At 36.3% G+C, this 24,402-nt stretch overlaps 1 protein-coding gene across 5 annotated transcripts in view; it reads left to right on the top strand.

The window, feature by feature from the left end:
- The window catches only part of LOC5574321, a 42,675-nt gene extending 41,774 nt beyond the window's left edge, over positions 1-901 (top strand). For all 5 annotated transcript variants that reach the window (XM_021838894.1, XM_021838893.1, XM_021838892.1 and 2 more), the window contains one exon: positions 196-901. In XM_021838894.1, the coding sequence (XP_021694586.1) occupies positions 196-543 (348 nt within the window). In that variant the 3' untranslated portion in view covers positions 544-901. The remainder of the gene's footprint in view (positions 1-195) is intronic.
- Positions 902-24,402: the final 23,501 nt, after the last annotated feature.

Raw genomic sequence — 24,402 nt, 5'->3', positions numbered from 1 at the left:
TTATTCGGCATAAATATGGTTAACCTCATTGATTGTCATAATGGTATGAAAGTAATATTTTATGCAGTTATCTATGAAAAGTAAACACCAGCAATCTACGAATAATACTGCATAGTTCTCCACAGACTCAGAGAGGTTCACCAAGAAAGTACGACCCGCAAGCAAACGTGTCCCCTTTTTTCCCGTCCATTCCAGGAAACTAAGAGACCTTCGAAGGAGATGCAGGTGACGATTGCCCGGCAGCTCGGTCTGGAACCGACCACGGTGGGAAACTTCTTCATGAACGCCCGGCGCCGATCGATGGACAAGTGGAAGGACGAATCGATGAAGGCGGCCCGAAACGGAGGCGGAGGAGGAAGCAGTGGGCTGTCGGGACTCGGAATGATGGGCGGCGGCGGAAGTAACAGTAGTAGCAACGATAACCTTATCCTGGAGCACCTGAAAGACGACTCGTCGGACGACGCACTCGGCGGTTACGATAGTTCGTTTGCGTCCGATGGCGGCCCGATGGAACATAACTATCAGCAGCACGTTCTCAACTAATAAATTAATTATTTAATTTGAATTCAATATGGACGCCCAGTCGCGACTCACACACACACACAGTCACAAAGCAGCAAAGGCAAGCCAGTGTAGCAAAATGGGGGAAGAGCGGTCGAAACGGTCGACGGAAACGGTGGACGGAGGAGAATTAAATAAATTCACACGCGAAAAAAACAAATAAGGAAATGCAAACGCTAGTTAAATAAAAAATCACAACAATATGAGGAAAACAAGAAAACACATTTAGTAGGATTAATCAGAGTACTACAAGAAAAAAATAAGAAAAAAGTAACAAAAAATCGTAGGTGTGTGGCTATTCACGAAAGCTTGTGAGAAACAGAACAAAAAAGTAAATAATGAAAATACAAGTAACTGAGTAAGGATTAGTAGGTTTTCTTTGCATTTTAAACCAAATTTAATTTAATTTAAATTATTAACTGAAGAAGTAAAGGAAAACAAAATCTAGTCTGTTCTTTCGAAAAAAAAAACAAAGTAAGTACTAAGACAAACACTGTACATGTACTGTAAAGTTGAACCCTATCATTAAATGATTTCAAATACTGAAAAAAAAGTAAGCGATGGTGTTTTATTTCCGTCATTTGTATTACAATTCCGCACTCTGTTTGTTGTAGCTCAGGTCAGTCTTGGGAGAGTTCTGGCAATGTTGTTCCTATAATTCTATGCGGTTTTCGGTCGTATCCCGCTTCGAAGTGGATGAGCAACTTATGGTTAGTGACGTACCGTTTTGAAATGGACTTGATAACTTTTCACGAACTTTTGTTGGAAAACGATGGAAAACGATCTGAGATAACACATTGTACAAAATGCCCAGTTGTCGTAAATGCTTACATTTCGGTTTATAAATAAGACTTCTGAGATTCTCAGTAGCAGATAAAGTCTGAACATGGTTCTCTTGCGAAACAAATTAGGCTGTTAAGTGCAACGCTGCATGGTTCGCAATCAAGTTTCTCGGATTTGTGAAAATAGACTGATTGAAGCAAGGAGACGCACTTTCGAATTTGCTTTTCAACATTGTACTATCGAGTGCCATTAGTAGATTGGGCGTGCAAAGGAACGGCACAATCATCAGGTTGCACAGGTGAAGGATGCCTTCGTGCCTCTGAAGGTAGTACATGATTGCAGGTAGAGATAGAGGTAGGCTTGGTGTCTTTGAAAAGCAAGATTTGGCAAATATACCTAAAATTTTTATTCGAATAATTCCATTTTTTTTTTCAAAATGTTACAAGTTATTCATTTTGCACTTCTTCTTCTAAATTTTCAATGAATTCTGACCAGAACGTTCCTTATGATTAGAAATTGCTCTAAAAATAAAAGCCTATACCAAGCTAATATGTAGGGCAATCAACTCTTATCCCGAAAAGATTGGTTAATATCTACATAGAATGTATTTTCGTTTCTAGTTATTTTTATGACTAATACTTGTAGTATTGAAATCTTTTTTAAGTCACTTTTCCCGAGCAGGTGGAAAAAGCTGACCATGATCATAATTAGTACTTCTAAAGTAAATACTGACGATCATAATCAGCAATTGGTTTGTTGGAGATAAGAGATAGAAGATAAAACATAATATGGAAAAGTGTCAGCACCATTCAGCTGTTCAGCCTAATACTGCTTCTATTTTTCAATGATCATAGTACAACTTAGATCCCCGGTGGATGGAGTATCATATTTGGAGACAGATAAAGTTAGGTGAATAGAAATTTTACCAGAAAGCTAACAACGAGTTTGTGGCTTTGAAAAGCATAATAATATTATTTCCGAGAATCTTTTGGAATTCGTCAGGGATTTTCTCTTCTTCTGACGTCATCATGCCAAACGGGGTACTATCATTTGGAATATTGCCGTTTCAACCTATTATGCCTGTTTGTTTCAGTTATGTTGTCACTTGAATCTTTTGTTCTTTTATTCTTTTGACTCCTAAAGCACATGAAACAGTATATTTTCATGCCTCAATATGCAATAATAATTTTAATAGATGAAGCTATCAATAAGGGAATTAGAAATTCCAGCACCGAGCAGACAAGGATTAGTAAATTAATCAGTTCTTGAAATAAAACTTTTGTGTTATGATTATGTTTGCAATAGATTTATCCAAAAAAAATTAACACAAAAGGTTTCATAGGTTCCCAATGAGTTACTAAAAAGTTACCTAACGATACTAATCAGTGTCGTTTGCAATCACGGTAGTCGACACGTTTTCGTTGACATTTGACAGTCTTTGCATTCAGCATTCACAACACGAGCGATCAACCGAACGTACTAAAAAAATGTCAATTGAATGCCACAGACTACGATGGCGTCACCAGAAAACGGTATGGTTGTGTATCATTTTTCGAAATAAGAGCTGCTTTCATTGTATGTTTGTTACATTCGAAACAACAAGCAATATTAAATTATTCTTGTAGTATATGATGGGACATTTCTGCAAAATATATGATTTATGAAAATATCATCGTGTCAGACGACATTCATTCCACAGTTTTTGTGTTTCGCAATGTTCATTCTACCGCTCGAGCTGTGTGTGAAAGGTGACTGTTGGGAAGTGACCGATCCAGGGTTTAGTGGACTGTATGTGGGTTGGTGAGGTATTTCCCAACATCGCTTGGTGTCATAGAGTTTCCTTGACGGTAATGTTGACCAGGCCTAGTTCTTCCTATTCTCATGTTCCATTGCACCCATGATGTCCATTAACATTTTTTGGAGTTAAAAACAAACTATATTTACGCTTAATTTCCACATATATTTACAGGACTTCTAATGACAGTTAACATTTTAAAAACGCGTTCTACATACATAATAGTCCTAAACCTACTGATTTCGACCTTCCTTGCTATTTGTAGCCTAGATACTTTCGTGGATAATGAAAGACGAAGTTCTACGAAGTTTTCTTACTGTACTAATTTGAGTGTCTACACTGCAGGTCAAAACAATTCTGATTAAAGTAAGGTATGCTACCCAGACAACCAGAAATCGCATGAAAGTTCACGTTATAACTCGTTTATTCATACTAATAACATCAAACCCGCAAAACACCGTGGTTAAACTCGTCAAATTGACGAGTTTTCTCGCATAAAACCTCTTTTTTCTGAGTTCATTTGTACCTTTTGTTTCGTCTCGTACACTCGTACAAAGTTAGTCGAATCAATCCGTAGCAGCTGTCAAATCAACATTTGTTATCATAAGTTAAGTCGCATAAGATCACAGGTTAGTTCGGTATAAAATTTATACACTCGCATTGTATGCTATTCTTCATCACATAATATATTAGAGACGTTCCGATACTTCCGATATATCGGAATATCGATATTTTGCTTTCGATATTCGATATTTTGGTATTGATATTTCCTTCCGATATATCGTAAACCAATATTTGGATAACAATTGTAGGGTTTTCTCGAAGATTTTCTAATGTTTGAAAGCAGCTCACATACCAATTGTTATATGATGTAACATAAATTAAGATGTCCACGTCCATATCGATCAAAATGCCGATAATATTGAGGTTTCAAAGAATTGTTTGCGAATCGTAGGAAACTCAAAGTCAGGTAACTAAGCGATACTAAAATGTTGTGCCCTTCAAATATATCAAATGATATTGCGATATATCGATATTGTGATTCAATATAGCGGTGGTATCGATACTTCGATTTGATAATCGTATCGAATGAAATATCGATACTTCGCAATATCGGAACGTCCCTATAATATATGCACGTATATCGCCTCAACTTTTGTACGTAGAAGGCCTTTTCGTGACATCTTATAAGTGAAATTTTGCACATACAAAGCCTCCGGGTGATTTCGTTATGACACATTCCAGCGTAACGCGACACCACGAGGAACCGACTTTCATTATCAAATTAGGCATGTTCTCGGAAATATGCCTTGTGACCATGTGATAAAACTGGTTTTATATCATGCATATTAAATGTACTTGATGTTGTGATATTCATTTTGAAACATAACACTGCATATATGGTAATTAGAAGCAGTTGCATTTCGTAACGCGACACCATCGCTGAAATGCACTTTTTTAAACGTCACTCTATAATCGCCTATATCTGCTCTGCTATAATTTTTACAATCCGGGTTTGTTCTAGGCAATCCTTCTATGTATTGATAAGAATCAGAGTGTGACTTCAAACTGGATGGAAATATTGAATAATTACAGAAATCATTGGTTTCATTTTATGAGCGCCGCGTTACGTTTATCTTCCAACAGGGTTCTGCAAATGGTGTCGCGTTACGCAAAAAGCATTTTTTATTTTTATTGATAAATTCGGTAATGTTGCTTTCGGGTTTCAGAAAAAATGTATATCTAGTATTGTTATTTGTTTAATACATTCGACATTCTGCCTCACAGTGGGGTAATTTGATCCGACACTGGTTAAAATTAATTTAATGTTTCTGTGAAACCTTTTGAGAATGTCGTGCTTTGTAAAAGCGTAGATGGCACTTGTGGTCACCATATAAATTTGACTAAATTCTTTGCAATAATGTTAAGATATTTCTGTGATTTTTTAAGAATGTTTCCGGTACAGTACTTTCGGATGGCGGCGCGAATAATCTTGAGCTTTGATACATGTTAGAATGATTGAATTTGATTGTAAAATAAAAATATGTAAACCTTTCAACGATGTACTTTTAAAAGTATGCTTTCGGCAAAGTCGACAAGCAGACATGTATGATTGTCGGAACTATCTGAAGTTCAATAACACAGTGGAGTTAATGGATCTGATAAATGGGTAAAATTATAAAGAGATTCAATAAATTATTTTGAGAATATTGTTTCAGAAATTTGTAGACGACCATAAAAGCTTCCCAATGATGGGACGAAAAATATGTAGAGCTGCTGTACAGTGGGGTAATTACACTTTTCTTGGGTTCAATTTTTTAACCGTTCCTTTGATCTCTTTTGAAGATGATGAGAATATCCGATGCACATTCGATTTTTATAATCTGCTGGTTCAGACATACCGTGTGCAAGTGTTTATGATTTACTAATGGCGGTCTGAAGGATACAGAATTTGTGGCACAGGGGTGTAATTGAACCAGATATTGGGCCAATAAAATTTCAACGTAGCCATGTAGTATTTTGAAGATCATGTTTTAGCAAAATTGTTAAGGACGTTTATGGTCTCAAAATAGTGATCTGAATATCATGGAATTCTACCGCACAGCAGAGTTATTAAATCAGATTACTAGGCGAAATTGTGAATTCATTTTAACTCATAAAATACAGTTCCTCAATTATTCAACCGATTGTTTGAGCTTTCATTGAAAGAAAATAGTTGTACCAGATTTAAGCGTTGGCGCAATTCTTCTGAAACCTTCCACGTTTTAGTGAGAGGTAAATAGGTATGTTTCTTTTTTTCTTTTTTGCACAAAGCTCTGGTTTTAGGTCTGGTTTTAAGAATGGTTGGTTAATATTCATAAAAATTATCAATTTATAAAATCATCCAATCAGGGCTGCCATGGGCCACTACAACTCCCTTTGTTAAATCCACAAAACTGGTCGTAAAAATCATCCTTGACCACTGTGCGTTTTTTTTTAACACGTAAAAAATCATAATTATAGAACATATAAAATTTTTAATACACGTATAATTGAGGGCATTTCTTAGCCGAGTGGTTAGAGTCCGCGGCTATAAAGCAAAGTCATGTCTGGGTTCGATTTCCGGTCGGTCCAGGATCTTTTCGTAAAGCAAATTTACTTGACTTCCCTGTGCATAGAGTATAATCGTACCTGCCACACGATATACGAATGTGAAAATTACAACTTTGGCAAAGAAAGCTCTCAGTTAACAACTGTGGAAGTATCATAAGAACACTAAGCTGAGAAGCAGGTTCTGTCCCAGTGAGGACGTAATGCCAGGAAGAAGAAGAAGTATAATTTTTATTGAAATTAAACACCACCTTGATCACCGAAGTTTATTGCAAAATTAATCAAATTAATTATTATACAACGTAAAGATGAATGTCAACATAGATAAATGTCATGACAAGACATCCAAAAGATTTGAAAAAAAAAAAACTACGTGTCTAAGTTGATTTTTACGAGATGACCATTTTTTACGGTTGCTGCAGATCCTCTTAAAAGCTTTATAATGGCCACCTATATCCAAATACAATCTCAATCATCCGTTATGTTTAGTTATTGATTTCTGATATGGTTTGAAAAACAGCGCAGTGATCCAGGATGATTTTCACGAAATGACCATGTTTACGGATGTTCCGGATCTTCCGGAGGTCATTATTGTAACCACCTAGGTCCATGAACAATTCAAATAATCTATTGCGTTTTATAATAAGGAGTTCTGGTGAGTTTGCAAAAAAAAAAACTGTCTTGGATTATTTTCATGAATTGACCATTTTTACGGATATTCCGGATTATCCGCTGGAGAACCACGTTGTTTACCATCGAAGCCAAGTATTTCACAACATGTAAGAGACTATTCCTGCACTAAACGGCACCTGTCTGACAAGATTTGGGTCACTAGCCATTAAAAACCATAGCTACTTGATCAGATTTGAGAGAAAAACAAGAGAAAACAGACATAACCACATTTCACAAAAACGGGGAGGGTTTTAGTGGGGTGGCACCAACACTGAAAGCTATTATAACTATTTCCATCTACTAAAAATCAAAAATTTCGAAAATCGGTTGTAGCATTGCTGAGAACGAGCATTTTGAAATTTGTAGTTTCATCCTGAAAATATACGGTGAAAATTGACGTAACGCGACACCAAAACTTTGCACCTAGTGTAACTTTTCGAAGAATGGTCCAATTTTAAATCTTTTTTTATGGAAACACGTATCTTGACGAGTAGGAAGAGAATCCAAAATATAAGAGTTCTATAAGAAGTATTTATTTTACATTGTCAAAAATAAGGCTATTTTAGTAACGCGACACCATAATAATGTGACTATTTGAAAAAATACGTTTTCAAAGAACCAATCATTTGTTTGAAAAAATTAAACCCGCACATAACAATGTCATCTAATACCCTTCTAATTAACGGATAAGATAATCATATTGCACTTGATAAACTATGGTACAGGGCTTTTATAAAAAAGTTGTTTAATGTCTCAATTTCTCACCAATAAATTATATAAACTTTATATAACTTTTCAGGTATATTTTTCACAGTATTTTCAATCAAATTTATGCTTTTTATACAATTCAACATATTGTCTTTCATGTTCTGCATAGCTTTGGAAATATTTCAGAGTTTGAATTTTTGATATCCTGGCGTAGATGTGCGTGGAATGTGTCTTATGCGTATATTTTGGTTGTCAAGGTACAATCCAACAGTGAGTGTAGAACAATCAATTGACTGCTGATCTTGGAAGCGAAACAATCGTCGTGAAAAATGTCGAATGTTTACAGCACTGATCCTAATACATCTCGAGGAACTTCAAAATTGTTCTTTAGGGCTTTAAAGGGTGACCCCAGGAGATATATACTATTATTTTTAAGATTTCCCAAAGTTTTTAGAGGATTCAAGGAGATCCCAATAAAAATTGTTCAGGGGAGCGGTTCCATTTGAATTCGAATTTTGGTTTACTTTTGTAATTTATGATTTGGCTGAAATTCGGCATATGCTTTCTTTATACCCAAAAAAAAGCCTATTTGCATCATCGGTTCGCCATTTTTACCCTAGCGTTACTTTTGAGAAGGGCCTAAGAAAAAAAGCCCTAACATTTTTCAAAAAAAATAAAACTCAGAAACTATTTGTATGATCGGTTTTCCGCAAAGTTTTAGGTTATTGTTGGAACTATCTAGAAAAATATACACTGTAAAAAAATGTTGTAATTTTTCTTTATTTCGAAAATAAAGCTTAAAAATCCATTTTCTCAAAAATCGTTTTTTTAATTTTTTTTTTATTTTTTATATTTTAAAGTAGCCAAAAAATGGAGTCTTTTGCACAGTGAGTCAAGATGGAGAAATCATGGACAAAAAAGTTAGGATTTAAAAAAAAGGTTGATTTTTCAATATGGTCTAAATAAACTTTTTCAATGCTTTTCGACCCGATTTTATGAAACTACGCAAAATTTTCAACAAAAAAGGTCTATGAGAAAATTTTGCTAATTGCTACCGTTTCCGAGATACAGCGATTTTAAAATTAAATTTACTGAAAATTCATAACTTTTGGTTGTTTTCGGATGTTTTTCGAGTTGATAAAATAAAGAATATTTTTTTTCTGAAAGCATTTTATTTCATGTTCTTATACAATGATGGAGCATCCTATTCTGATACAGATTTATTACTTTTTCATAATGTTTACATTTTTTTACTATCATTACAGTTTGAAAATTTCCTAACTTCTATTTTATCTACGAAAACTGGAATAAATGAATGGTATTTTTGTGTTCCCTGAATAGTTATTGCTTTCGAATATTGTTTATTAAGCTGCTCCTTGATATGTTCATACTCTGTTGTAGTTGCATAAGAAATGAAAATTTGTGTTAGTTGCTCCTCCTTTCGCTTTTGAGCCCAATCAAATAATTCCTTGGCATTTTTGATGGGATTTTCACGTTCTTTAGCTAGACTAACCCTTGTAGCCATGCGTTTTGTTGTTCCCCCTAATGCATCGCAGGGCCCTATGGCTAGGGCCCTTACTTAAAACATTCAAGTTGGAGTTCGTTGATTCTATTGATGTTGCCGACGTTGCTGTCACTGACTCCTGACTAGGATTATTCATATTGCAATCCGTTGACTGTATTGAAGTTGCTGATGCTGATGCTTATATTGTTTCCTCTCCCATGCAAACATCTTTCTCTTCACTACTTGATAAGTCATCACTGCTTGATAATGCTGTTCTTTTGGCCAATTGTAAACGACACGAATCGCAAATTTTGAATTGTTTATTAAGCTGATTTCTGCAAATCCTAGTTCAACTAGTTTGGCAATCTTACTTTCCGTGAGATTTCGGTAACTTTTTGAACACTTTTTTGAAAACACATTTACACAACCTTTGTTGATGGTCTTCATTTTATACTTCATTGTTCTCAGCTTTTACTTTTCACTTGATTATCACTTGCTTGTTTATCACTTGCTTGTGTCTTTGCTGCATCAGCTCTTTTTTATACCAACATGGGTACTTGAATCTACTATTAGGTACGTTTCTGTCCGACCACAAAAATATACCAACGTGCTGTACTTTAAGAAAACATCAGGTATATTTGTGTGAGACAACTGTGCACGTTACTCCTCTACTCATAAAGCTTTTGTTTTCGAATGGAAATATTTCATTATCTAAAATCGATATAAATGCACTTCACGTATTGATTGCTTTATATTCGTTATTTTTTAACTTTTAACATTTTGTTCCATATTTTCTTGATAATTACATATCAAAATATCACAATGTTGAATGTTGAAGTTGTGTTTCGTTAAAAAAATAAATAAATCATTTTTACAGGTCACATTTTTTATTTCGCCTTATACCATGTAAAATTTCCAAATCAAATTTTTTCCAAACATTTTAGTCAAAAATTATTTGCTCTTTCAGACAATGAACAAATTTCTAGGCTTATGAGCCTCGAAAAACATTCGAAAATGACCGAAAATTGAAAATTATATCATAATTTTGTATTAAAATCGCTGTATCTTTAAAACGGTAAAAGTTAGCCTGATTTTCCCGTGTACCTTTTTTGTTGCAAATTTTGCGTACTTTCATAAAATCGAGTTGAAAAACATTTAAAAAGTTTATTATGACCATTTTCAAAAATTCACCTTTTTTAAAACATCATAACTTTTTTGTCTATGATTTCTCCATCTTGACCCACTGTGCAAAAGACTTCATTTTTTGTCTACTTTAACATATAAAAAAAAAATAAAAAAATCAAAAATAGGATTTTTGAGAAACCTGATTTTTAAGCCTTATTTTCGAAATATAAAAAATTACAACACTTTTTAAAAGTGTAGATTTTTTTCAGATAGTCCCAACAATAACCTAAAACTTTGCGGAAGATACCAAACTGATCGGACGAACCGTTTCTAAGTTATAATTTTTTGAAAATTATTAAGGATTTTTTTCTTAGGCCCTTCTCAAAAGTAAGGCTAGAGTCAAAATGGCGAATCGATGTAGCAAAAAGGCATTTTTGGGCATAAAGAAAGCATGTGCAAAATTTCATTCAAATCATAAAAATATAAAAATGAAATTTGGGAAAAAAGTCGTCATTTTCTGTGGAACCGCTCAGGGGCATCTCATCCTTTCCAGACAAAACGTTTCTTTAAAGATTATATGTGTTTTCAAGGGAACTTTGGCATGATACTAATGCTAGAAGATATGATATCTAGAATTTAAATAATATATTATATCTTACACCTTCTCAAACATAACAGTTATCATGAATTAAAAAGATTTTAGAAGCTCCCATAAGGTTTTCAGATGTATTTAAAAGATGTAGACGCTCATGAGATGGTAGGAGGTTCCTACATAATGCCAAACGATTCACAGAAGTTACCAACGGTTCATAGTATTTTTCAAAGAATTCCAAAGAATTCCCTATATCCCAAGGCTTCCCTTAGGGTAGTCATGTAGCTTCAGAGGTTTATAGTTGAAATCCAATGTAAAGTATTATATCAGTAATTTTCAACCTTTACCACCAGTTCCACAAACATCCTGCGGACCCCTAGAAATTAATGTTATTAGTAGCTTTCATTATATGTTGAAAGATGTTATTGTTAGGTTACTCGACAGTCACGTCACTATCATATGGATTTACAAACCCTACAAAGCAGTCTATCAAAGATCTTCCAAGCTTCTGAAAAGGCCAAAAGCTATCAAAAAACAAGTAGTGGAGAAGCTAGCGATTAATATACGATATACGATGGAGATTTCTTGGAGATGTTCTCCAAAGATTGGTTAGATATTTACCAAGCATTACCTCACCTGTTTGTTTTTAGTATATTTGAAAAACCTTACTAATGAACTTCTTAGAAGCCAACTAAAGACGTCTGGAAGAATTCTTCAAAAATATCGACAAAAACATAGTTGGATATTCGTCAAGAATCTATGCAGAAATCTTGCAAGGATCATACTAATACAGATATCGATAAAAAAATTCTCGTTGAAAATCCAAATTTTCCTTTGAGTGAAGAATTTTAAATTCTTAAATCCCATCAATAGTTTGTTCTCCCTGAGCAGAACAACAATTTGAGTTCTGTCTTATGATCTCACTTTATATATTTCATTTAATATCACTCAATAAGGATAATGTTATGATTCTTTAATAAAACCCAACAAAACGTTTTGTTGTTCGAGTAGTTTGTTTTAATTCCACAAGACAAACAAAGAATTGCTCTTTTATGCGAGAAAATTGCAAAAAAACAAGACAATGAGTCAAATGAACAAACCAACTCACCAATGATTCAAGGACTGTTGTGTTGCGTTAGCGATTACCCAAGTGTGAATATTATCGAGCGATAAATATGGAAATTTGAGATTTTTTTCAAATCTGTCCTTAGGAAGGATCATGCTCGTACTGAAAAAAAAAACAATCATGCAAAGCCGATGAAGTCAAATATGGCCTGTTATCTCCTTTTGACACAATGGCATTGCAAGTAATTGTCTATTCCCAAAGTAATCTAGCGACAGAGTCGTGTCGAATGAATTTTTCCTCTGGCATTGACTCTACTCGAGCCATTTTAATGGACTAAAATGGACTAAAATAAGCATATTGATTACAATGGCCTCGCAAACCCCCTGAGAATTCGTCACGGCTCCTAGGGATTCGCGGAACCCTGCTTGGGAAGCACTGTACTAGTTTTTTTTATCTTGGTACGCTCCTAGATTTGATGATCGTTAAAAAGCTACACTTTCCCAAGACATATTTAATAAATCTCCCCTTACAATATGGAAAACATAGTGTGATGTATGGTTTATTGTGTGTAGTTTTCTATCTGCTACAGTATTTTGCAAGCATTTTAGATGTTCCGTGCAATTCCTTCTATATGAAAAATATGATTCTGCACTTACAAATCATACTATCGGTTTTCGTCTCTAACCGACTTCGAACAACAATCAAAGGAACCGCGAACATCGAACCAGCGAAAAATTTCGACGAAGCAGCCGCACGCGCTTTTACTCGACTCCAGTCCAGAGATGTGTGCCATCCCTGTTGAAACTTTCCCATTCGCTATCGCTACGTTGCGTCGCGTCGTCGTCGCCCTCGCCGTCATCGGCCTTTTCCTACATCCCAACATGTTCGTTTACCATCAAAAGCGCGAGATTCTTTCGCTGCTCCTTTTTCATCGTCATCGCTGGGTCCCCGCTCTCACCCACCCATCCAGGACGCCACCCATCACACCGCCTCATTTCGCCATAGGCGTAAATAGCTATCAGATTTAGAGGGGGACACGGCCTTTTTGCATTTGATGGAGGTGGTAGATCGTGGAGTATCGATACCATCATATTTATCATCCGATTACATTGGCGCACTTTCAAACAAAGGATGTTATCGTAAAACGGGGTAATTTTGGAAGATAATCTGATTCTATCTCAATTCTGTTTTGAAGAACTTTATTTTATATTTTTAACCAGTACTGGTGTCTTAGTTTTATGTCATTTATTTAGTTAACATCTTAACAGATAACACTGAATCAACAATTTCGCGCCACAATTCTCGGTACGGAGCCGCATCTCTCCATCCTAGGTTGTGCCCCACGCTCGCCAAATAGCTCGCTGAGCTCCACGCCTTATTGTACCAATCGAATCCGAAGCGAACACCATCTTAGCAGGGTTTCTGTCCGGCATTCTTGCAACATGCCGTGCCCAGCATATCTTTCCAGGTTTGGCCACCTTCTGGATACTGGGTCCGTCGTAGAGTTGAGCGACCTCGTGGTTCATCCTTCGCCGCCACACACCTTCTTCATGCACACCGCCAAAGATCGTCGTAAGCACCCGACGTTCGAAGACTCCAAGTACTTGCAGGTCCTCCTCGAGCATCGTCTACATTTCATGCCCGTAGAGGACTACCGGTCTTATGAGCGTTTTGTACATGGTACATTTGGTGCGGGCGTGAATCTTTTTTGACCGCAGCTTCTTGTGGAGGCCATAGTAGGCCCGACTTCCACTGATGATGCGGCTCCGTATTAGCTGCCTCTCGTTTCAGGCGGGTGCACAGATCTGCCACTATTTCTAATGTTCGGCCGACAATGTTCATATCATCCGCTAAGCAAAAAAAAATTGACTGGATCACGTAAAATTTGTACCCCGGCTCTCTGCATAACATTTTCTAGAGCAATATTGAACAATAGGCACGAATGTCCATCACCTTGTCGTAGTCCCCGGCGGGATCCAAACGATCTGGAATGTTCGCCTGAAACCTTCAAACAATTTTGCACATCTTCCATCGTTGCTCTTATCAGCAGTGCTGGGAATGGTAATAGTAGTAGGCTTGAATTTTTGCGAAAATCACGTGGCTCTCCCAGTACAGTAGTTTAAAAACGTGAATCTCATCAAGTAGCCTATGTTGGGTGCACGAATTTTCTTAATCATGAGTGTCATTGAAGGCTCTAATTGCGGGAAATGCAGCGGGAAATAGAACATTTTTCTACAATAATTCTGGGTTGCCCTTAGCAACCTTCAATCCCAGGCCCGTCCCTTTCCTCGTACTTTGTAGTTGTATATCTCTCACTTGCTTCTATCTTCCATTCTAAATATATCACACTCAATCTATTCGTTCATAGCAAACGCTAGAACCAGAGACGGACAAGAAACCGTTTCCCTAACGCTTCCTACTTCCACGCGCACGCCTTTCTTACGCCTGATACATAGGCAGTCTGCTAACCACAAAAGCAAACCTCTCTGCCATGCCTTCCCCCAATCCATACACTCCCGCATGAACTAGCGTGGATGCAGTGGAATATACGGTCTACGTGGGAGCCAGTTCAATGCATCATCAATTCCTTCCCCTTCCCCTCATTGGTCTGCATTCTGACGTGGCAGGTGCCATTGTTGCCTAAAAATAGAAGATCACCAGCACTTATACACTGAGGATGTCTGTTAGTCCCAAGCAGTCATTCGGTTGGTTCCTTGTGTAAGTGCAGCTGATCTGGCGATACTGGAGTGCATCCACGGGCGGCCAATCAAGCTCAAGCTCAAGCTCAAGTAATTCTGGGTTGCCCTTAGCAACGGGTGTTTTGCTATTTTCGAGGCATTTTGCCTACAGCAGCGATGGGCGTGAGTTTCACTGGCTTCGCTGACTGTGATTGGCTTTGCTTGGCTACTGTAGAGTGAATTTCAGATTTTTTCCCAACCCTGCTTATCAGGCTCGTGAGCTTCCTGGGAAAGCTGTTCTCGTCCATGATTTTCCATAGTTCTACGCGGTCGATTCTATCATATGCCGCCTTGAAATCGATGAAAAGGTGATGCGTTGGGTATTCACGACATTTTTGGGAGATTTGCGGTACAGCAAAGATCTGGTCCGTTGTCGATCGGCCATAAACGAAGCCGGCTTGATAATTTCCCACGAACTCGTTAACTACAGGTGACAGACGACGGAAGATGATCCGGGAGAATTCTTTGTAGGTCGCATTTAGAATGGTGATCGCTCGAAAGTTCTCACAACCTAACTTGTCGCCTTTCTTGTAGATGGGGCATATTACTCCTTCCTTTCACTCCTCCGGTAGCTGTTCTGTTTCCCAGATTGTGCCTATCAGCCGATGCAGACAAATGGCCAGCCTTTCCGGGCCCATCTTTATGAGTTAAGCTCCCATACCATCCTTACCAGCAGCTTTATTGTTCTTGAGCTGGTGAATGGTATCCTTAACCTCCTAAAAAGTGGGGCCTGGTTGGTTTCCACCGTCCGCAGTACTGACGAAGGCATTTCCTCCATTGTCTCGATCTTAATTGCCTATGCTCTCAGCGCCATTTCTGTCTATATCGTTCCACGTTCTGTTCGGACCCTTGCTGCAGCATGACCACCCGCGCTGCATTCTTCTCCTCCATAGTCTGCCTACATTCGTCGTCGAACCAATCGTTCCGTCGACTCCGTCCCTCGTACCCGACGTTGCTCTCAGTTGCATTGTTAATGGCTGCCTTCACTGTTCTCTAGCAGTCCTCAAGAGGGGCTTCATCCAGCTCACCCTCTTCCGGTATTGCAGCCTCAAGGTGCTGCGCGTATGCAGTTATGGCATCCGGTTGCTTAAGCCGCTCTAGGTCATACCGGGGCGGCCGTCGGTACCGTACGTTGTTAACGACGGATTGTTTTGGCGCAGTTGGTTAACACCAGATAGTGGTCAGAGTCGATGCTAGCCGAAGAAGTGCCGTCCATCAATCGGAACGTGGTTGATTTGTGATTCTGTCGTTATGGTGTATCGTTATGGAAGGCTGTACTGGAAGTAGGTGCTACGAATGGCCATATTCTTGGAGGTGGCAGTCATAAGCACTCGTTTAGAGATGGATATAGTTCGTACATACTACTTCGCGTTAGAAAATGGGTTAACCACGGCGTAGGGCATAGATACGCACTATAGCGAAGTGACTCGCGACGCGGCGAAGTTGGTCAGACATCGAACTTCGCGCGTTGGTTCATCCATTTTCAGTCGCGAAACAGTATACCATTTTCCAGTACCAATATAAATTAATATTTTGTCAAAGTTGCATCAAATACTGCCTTTATAGATGTTGGTATTGAATTGATGATTCATATTTTATTTTTGTAAGTCAATCCACCAAGTATGCAAAACAGGAGTTAAACCTTTCTAAGAGATATAGTTTAATTTAAATTGCAAGAAATAATACCAATTCAATCGAATTTTTGGACAAAATATGTCGATCAGTCGATGATTGTTAAGAAGGAAAGTATTTAGAACGTTTTTGTTTCGATAATATGCACCTAAAAACTGATTTCTGTTGACGATTAAACACATACATCGAAAAACAATAAACTTGCATGTAAGTTGACTGAAATTGAAAAAATAATAATAAAATATCTAAAAAAAACAAACAAGCTGCGACATTTTTGAAAACTGTGATGAATTTCATGTTCTTAAAGTGAGTAAATACCGATATTTTTATGCTTGAGACCAAAACAAGTTTTTTGTTTATTTTTCTATTTTAAAATGCTGTGTTATAATTCAAAATCATTGATTTGAACTAAAAAAAAGTTTCATTGATCGATCGGAGCTTGTTTTAAAATCATACCTAAAACTTTAAGAGGCTTTGGTTTTCTTATTTACAATTAGACTACAAATTGATCAAAAGGATCTTAACAATTCTGAAACGTGCTTTATATTGCTATTACCTGTCAACCAATGCACAATGTTTAAAAAAATAAATCTCGGCCATAACTTTTTTAATCCCTAGGTCGTAGATATAACAGTTAGGTGTTTTTATTGTTTTCGAAGGGACTCTTTTCAACTACGTAACAGTATATGTATGTACATGCTTTTATTAGAAATGCACTCAAATTTGATCAAGTTTGATCAAAATGATCCAAGTGGGCTTTGTGGTCGTACGGTTAGCGGCGTCAGTCGTTTAGGCGTACTGTGAATGCCACGTAGCGTGGGTTCGATTCCCGCTCCAGTCGATGGAAACTTTTCGTCAAACGAAAAATTCATCACTGGACTATTGGGTGTTTCGTGTTGTCCGTTGCCTAATGTTAGTAATTGTTCAGTCTGGGCAGCCTTTGGCTGAAGACGGTGTAAATTGTCTATCTATTTTAGAAGAGTCAAGCAATATTTGATTTTTTTCTAAGAAAAATTTGATTGTAGATAACAATGTTCTGACAAAACGGCAAACTAAACTAAAAAGTTCATCCATGTTTGTTCAGACAATCTTGTCTTCATCCTCGCGCCATGGCTTCCTGTGCAATTCCTAAGCAGGCTATGCACGATAAGGGGCCGTTCATTGATTACGTAAGGGGTTATGGGGGGTGGTCTGAGATTTCTTACGCGTCATACATTTTTTTTATTATCCTACTAAAAATCTTATAATTGAGGGAGGAAATCTAATCAATTTCATACTTTTGAATCGAAATAAAAAATCGAATGAAGAAAATCGATTCACTCGATTTTGAGTGATCCTAACATTGATTCGAAAAATCTATTAATCGAAATGAAAAAATTGATGTTCGGAACATCGATTCAAAATCGCCATCGCTAGCCCTCAGTGAAATGCGTTTTCTTGAAGCCATACACATAAGACTTTCTTATTTAAGGCGGATCCAACTTTCGATTGAATCTTATTCGTTCGAATCCATGGCCCATAGGTCTTTTCACGAGACGCTTCTTTAAGCTGATCTTCAAGAACTTTGACAGTTTTTCTGTGGAACTGACAGCCCCGTGAATGGTGCATACCGGTGCCTTCCACCGATGTAAATAAATGCAAATACGGACCTGTCACATGAAAAGGCCTATTTGATTTTGCTAGTGTGTACGAGAGTGAGAAACGGTTCACGATCGAAACCGCATTCGAACATAAACAGGAATAGCGGTGTTAGAGAATAGCGAATAAATTATCGAAAAGCACCTAGAAGTTCAAATTTCAAGTCAAACACCAATATTATTGTTTACGTTCGAATGCTCTTGTACCAGCCTAGCATCATGATACGGTACTTTCTACGTATCCGGGAAATGATGGTTTTCTTGCAATTAGCCTGACGAAGCAAAGTAACGGATGCTTCCTCGTTGCAGTGGTTTGTTGCGTAACTGCAAATAACCAGAAGTCAATTTGCTTTTGTTTGTTTTACCTTGGCCGACAGTGCCAAATTTAAAGTGACATAATTTTACCGCTATGGAGTAAAGCAAACAAACGTGCGCGAGAACTTTTTTACTTACGCAGCTTTCTGGTTTGCTTAGCCCTATAGGCGGCGGGTAATCGTATTGTTTTGCTTAAGTTTTTCATTTCAGCCACACCACAAACCGCGAAGAACGGTGACTCACATGCGGATTTTGTTACGCTCATCGCTCACGGAACGTTAGAACAAGACGACAAGTTCTACCAATTAAGAGAGTGAGTTCCTCGCCAGGGGGTGGAATCAACCCTTTAAAAACCGACCCGCCAAGATGGAAGAGCCTCGGTGTGAAGAAAGTGTACGACGTCCGCAGTTCTGACGGTCCCCCAGTTCGGACGAGGTGTGCCGTTCGTTTTTCAACATTTTCGTTAAAAGTTCAGTGGGCATTTTCTGCCAAATTGACGAGCGGGCCAATTCGGGTCGAGAGTGTTTGGTAGTGATATAAGGTGGATAAAGTATAGGTGGATAAAGTATATTTCGGGAAATTGGTGGAACCACCCACATACGCTATCAGAATCGAGGGAAAAGTGAAAGTGTCTCCATCGATTCCTTAAGAACGATTCTAAGGGCGGAAAGCTAGTGAATTGTGACGACCTTTTAGTAATAAATAAAATTGTTAGAAGGAAACAGAGTGATCAATATTCCGAAAGAAAAACCAGTGACCTAGCCGGGGGGAATGCCCGCTACACTCTTTTGAACTTAAACCGTTTTACATTCTCGTTTACACAATCAAAATCAAATGGGCCGTGGATTCGAACGAATAGGATTCGGTCGAAAGATGGATCCGTCGTAAACAAGAATGAGGGTCAGCCCTTTTTTTACGTTCGAATGCTTTTTCGATCGAAAATCAATTTAAATTCCCGTTTACGTCAGCAAAATCAAGTGGGCTATGAATTCGAATGAATAGTATTTTACCGAAAGTTGAATCTGCCGAAAACTTGAATGATGATTTTGCTTAGAATTAGTTTTATGAATGGGACCAAAATGAAGCGATTCTTCAACCTAGCTAGGGAATGTAGATTCCACGCCATTTATCTGAGAGCCCACAAAGATGAGGCTCTGAAAGAGACTTTAAATGAAAGGAATTCGGTCTATTAATATCTCCCCGGAAACCACGCAGAAACTTCCCGAGAGCCGCAGTTTGGTAATCACTGGTTTACAACAAAATTACAAATGCCAAACAAAAATCGTAGGGTAGGGTAAATGATGGCTTTGGCACCCTGAGGGTATTTTCAGCAGCACTAACTTATCGTCCTTGTTAAAATTTATCTACGGAACAAGATTTACCTTCAATGTACTCAATATATTCCTTGAACTATAATCTTCCATGTAAACCTCATCTTTCACAAAAATATTATATAACATGGGATTTATCATTGAATGAAATAAATGCTTACGAAATTATCGTCATTCGTGAGCTGCCGAATAAAACAGCACAAGAACAGCTTAAGAAAAACTCACCACTTTAAACGGTCCAATTCTCCGCTCCAATACCAATTTGTCACAAAAGCTACGTACTGATCACTCATGCACTATTAAACTTTTGATTTGTCTATAAAACACTCTAAAATACTGATTTTTTATGCTTCAAGTCACAATTTAAAATTAATGCACTTTGCTTTCCTCGTCAATCACTTTTTATTACGGGAATAGGTTGCCAGAAAATCATATTCAATTGCGGTGTACTTTTTATTCACAATTTACATTCATTGAAAAAAAATGAACACAACTAATTAATTTATTGGAATCAGGCAACAAAGCATGCATTGGTAATAATTGAGCCTTTCAATACTTTCCTTTTCTGAAGATTGTAGCGCATTAACTTCAATATATTGAGAAACATATTAAATATACGTCTTTCAATAGCTTAACTATTTTGGCAACACTCCTGTTGTTCTACAGGCAATCAGAGGTTGATGTTTTTATGTCAAGTCATAAGTGCATTGATTTGCAAAGGGCCTATTCTGATTTTCTCTTACCCACAGCATAATATGAACGTAAAAAAAAAATGTAAAAATGGCCTGTAGAATTTTCAATTTCGCGTTACCTTTTAGCGATTTTTTGCGCATAGACACTAGGGTGCGGCTTATTTTCCAAAAGTTCTCAAAACCAAAAGTTCGTGTGCTCTTATGAATTCAAATTATACTAGGAGAGAAACCTCAAAGTTTAAGCCAAAAATATTAAGATTTAAGCTCTCATAACAAAAATTCTTGTACTCTTATGAATTCGAATCATATTAGAAGAGAAACCTCAAAGTTTGAGCCAAAAATATTAAGTTTTAGGGGTGTTGAAGGTGAATTTTCAAGTTATAAAAAATAGTCTTCAGTGAAGTCACCATAACTTCGGTTATTTGTAACCAATTTTGAAACTTTTAGCATCAATAATTTCAAAATTTAATTTATGAAAACTTCTACAAAGTCATCAAACTTGTCTTAAATCGAAACAAGTCTTTGTTAAAAGTAGTTTTATCGAAATTTTTCTGCATTTTACTGAAGAATTCATATTTGTTTGACCATAACTTCATAAATACTTAACCTATTTCAAATATTTCTACGTACATGTTTTTGAAGCAAAAAATAGTTGTTTTCATACTGTTCATACAACACATTTTCCTTAAAATAATGGTATTGGCTTATTTTTGTAACAAATACTTCCCAAAAACAATTACATTTTTCCTATAAAACTTGTGTGTATAAAGCATTTTATTTAAATTGTGAGTTGAATAGTGCGTATATTTTTTAACATGAGACGAATTCCATGTCAAATCGGTCAGTCACAGAACTCGACCATCTTCGATTTGGATTAAATTTTGCACATGTTTTTGATATGGTAGAATAAGTGTTTTCCATAGAAAAATTGATCATTTTGACTCAAGTGTAACTTTTGAAAATGGCCTATAAATTTTTGCATGCAACTTATTTGAAAGATTCTTACTTCGAAACTGTTGATTTTAGAGAAAAACGTTCTATGAAGAAGTAGTAGTAGTAGTAGTGAACCGTTTGGACTATAAGAAAAAAATATACACCGAAAAAATATTTTACTTATTTTCATAAAAAAAATCAAAAATAAAACTAAAATTTCAAACTATACAAAAAACCCAATTTTGATATTTTTTTAAATTTTCATCATAGCCGCGAAGAAAAAGCGCGAATAATCAATGAAAATGGCCTACTTTAGTATTTTAATAATATTTTTTGCATTAAAGTCGATATATTTCGAAAATGCCTACTTCTAAAGAAATTATTCATATGATCATCATGGCTTAGAATCATTTCAAGATGCTTACTGTATCATCAAAATGTATTTATTTCGACAAAAAATCAAAATTTTGAAAATCGACCAAAAGTTGTTCTTAGAAAAGCTTTTTTATTAAAAATTTCTCTATCATGAAACTTTGTTCCATACATCTTTTGACTATCAAGATTCTATGGTGAAATTTTGAAAAATATTAATAATGGGGTTTTTGTGTAATTTAAAATTTAAGTTTTATTTTTGATATTTTTATGAAAATAAAAAAACATGCTTTTGTTGTATATTTTTTCTTATAGTCCAAATAATTCCCTGCAACTTGTTCATAAAATTTTTTTTCTCTAAAATCAACAGTTTCGGAGTGAGAATTTTTCAAATAAGTTGCATGCAAAAATGTATACGCCATTTTCAAAAGTTACACTTGAGTCAAAATGATCAATTTTTCTATGGAAAACACTTAATCTACCAACCCAAAAACATGTGCAAAATTTAATCCAAATCGAAGACTATCGAGTACGATTTTTATTTTTTTCGACTCATTCTGGGTGGAATTCGTCATGAGCAAAAATATTATTGTTTCAAAATTATTTAAAAATTGTTGACAAGTCCTTTTCAAAGGTTTAACAAATGAGGAGAACCAGTTTAAAAATATTGTTTGACAGAAAAATATATAAAAAAAATGCGTATTTCGTTAGAGAATCATTATTTTGGTCAGTTTTGATTTGATCAAGTTATCAAAACATTTTTTAGTGAAATGTGGCGTATGAAAAGTTTGAAAACAATTAAGTATGCTTCCAAACCATGCAAAAAGATTTGGAATCGTTTGAGTATTCATGAAGTTATGGTCAAATAAAGATATTATTTTAGTAAAATGAGGAAACTTTTGAAGTAAACTACTTTTTATTGAAAATAGTTTTGATTTTACACAAATTTGATATTCTACAAAGTTTTCATAAATTTAGTTTTTATGACAATGGTGAAAGTTTCAAAATTGGTTAGAAATTACCGAAGTTATGGTGACTTCACTGAAGGCCATGTTTTATAACTTGAAAATTTACCTTTAAGACGCTTGCGCCCCTCTAAATCTTAATATTTTTGGCTCGAACTTTGAGGTTTCTCTTCTAATATGATTCGAATTCATAAGAGTACAAGGATTTTTGGTTTTGAGAGCTTTTGAAAAATAAGTCGCACCCTAATATACAGTAGTGAGAGTAGCGAATAGAGGCATGCATGTAACCCATTCAAACGCAACTCTAATATTCAAGTAATCCGATAATCGTGGTCCGTGTATTTTTCTTGCAGAGCACAATATTATGAATCAATTAACCATGATGTCACGCTGCAACTTCTAGGCTGGATTCGCACTTGCTTCAAGTTTATAACCATGACATGGCAATTTTTACAGCCAAAATGCTGCCATAGTGAGATTGAATACAAAAAATATTCGTTAAAATAAATGAAAACGAAATTAGGCAGCGTCCATCTATGACATAACGTTAAAATGTACAATTTTCGACCATTCCCCCCTCCGCAACGGTCTTTGTTTGAAAAATAAATAAATTTTGTGTTTGAGCCTACTCTCCCTCCCCCTAGAGCGTTACGTAATTTGTGGACGGCGCCTTAGTCTGCATAAATTTAGTGGCGTTGTGTTTTCAATTTGACTTTCTGCTATTCTATTTATAACGGCAATTCTGTTCTCAGTGTAGTCTGTATTTTTCTGCATTGGCCCTTTCAACGAGTAAAACATAATGAGTGACGTTTAATTTCAGGATTTGTCAACAAATATGAAAGGTTACCAATACATAAACTAGTTTTTTGCGCAGTTTTGGATTGCCGAAGTGAACATTTTTATTGCCGACAATAGTAATTGCATTGCCGATAAAAGAACAAGTGCCTCGTGACTTTGGTGAGGTAAAATAGAAGATTAACATAATAAAATAGTGTTTTATGTATAATAATTTATAAATGAAGAGTGCTCAAGTGTAGTTAAGGTGTCTCCTGCTTAGTGTTGTGCTCTATTGTTGCGAAAAATCGCCCTCTTAAAAATTCAGCTGCTTAGGCTGCCGACAATACGTAGGTTCCCCTATTTGTTTTTAATCAAGCATTTTTCTGATTTATGCCCTATTTCGAGTGTACTCCATGTTTCATTGAGTTTGACAGTACCACGGACCAATTTTTTTCGGTACACTGACATTGTACTGCAGTTGTCATGATGCTCATGGGTTGTTATAAATATTGTGAAGATTAAAGGCTGATTTGCTGCTGAAAAGAATTCGCTGAAAAAAAATTCTCGCTGATTCCCTTGCAAAAAATTTCTACAGATTCTCGTTTAAAGAGACTTCTTTTTTTTTTCTTTTTGCGTAATGCCATAAAAAAGTGTTTTCCTGGGCAATTACTTTTCAGGATTTCCCATGTATCAATATAGGCTAAAATATTGCATGTCAACAGCAAATCAGGCTCATGAATGATTAGCTGTCACCCGGTTAAACTTTGTTATGCCTATTTTGTTTGTTTGTTTTTTTTTATCAATGAGGGAAAAGTTGAAAACCGCAATGATAAAAAGCTAAGAATCAATTCTTTCCAATAGTATCATTTAATAACTTTTCAAAAATTTTGTGTTTGAGATGAACTACGAAGTTTTCATTCTGTGAAAAAAGAAGAATAAATGGATAAACGGTGTGACATTTCCACCTTCCGAAAACTTCAGGCACCTCGCACGGTTTATGTTGCTGTACAATCAACTTTGCTTTGGGGATGATCTCAGACATGCCCGCAGACCACTTCTTCATCTTCTCGGATAGCCTCAGTTCAATTGAGGCACTCCGGTCGACGAAACCTGT

This window comes from Aedes aegypti, chromosome 1, assembly GCF_002204515.2.
Source record: "Aedes aegypti strain LVP_AGWG chromosome 1, AaegL5.0 Primary Assembly, whole genome shotgun sequence".
NCBI lineage: Eukaryota > Metazoa > Arthropoda > Insecta > Diptera > Culicidae > Aedes > Aedes aegypti.
The sequence above is the reverse complement of the archived record's forward strand: the minus strand, read 5'-3'. Positions and strand labels throughout refer to the sequence as shown.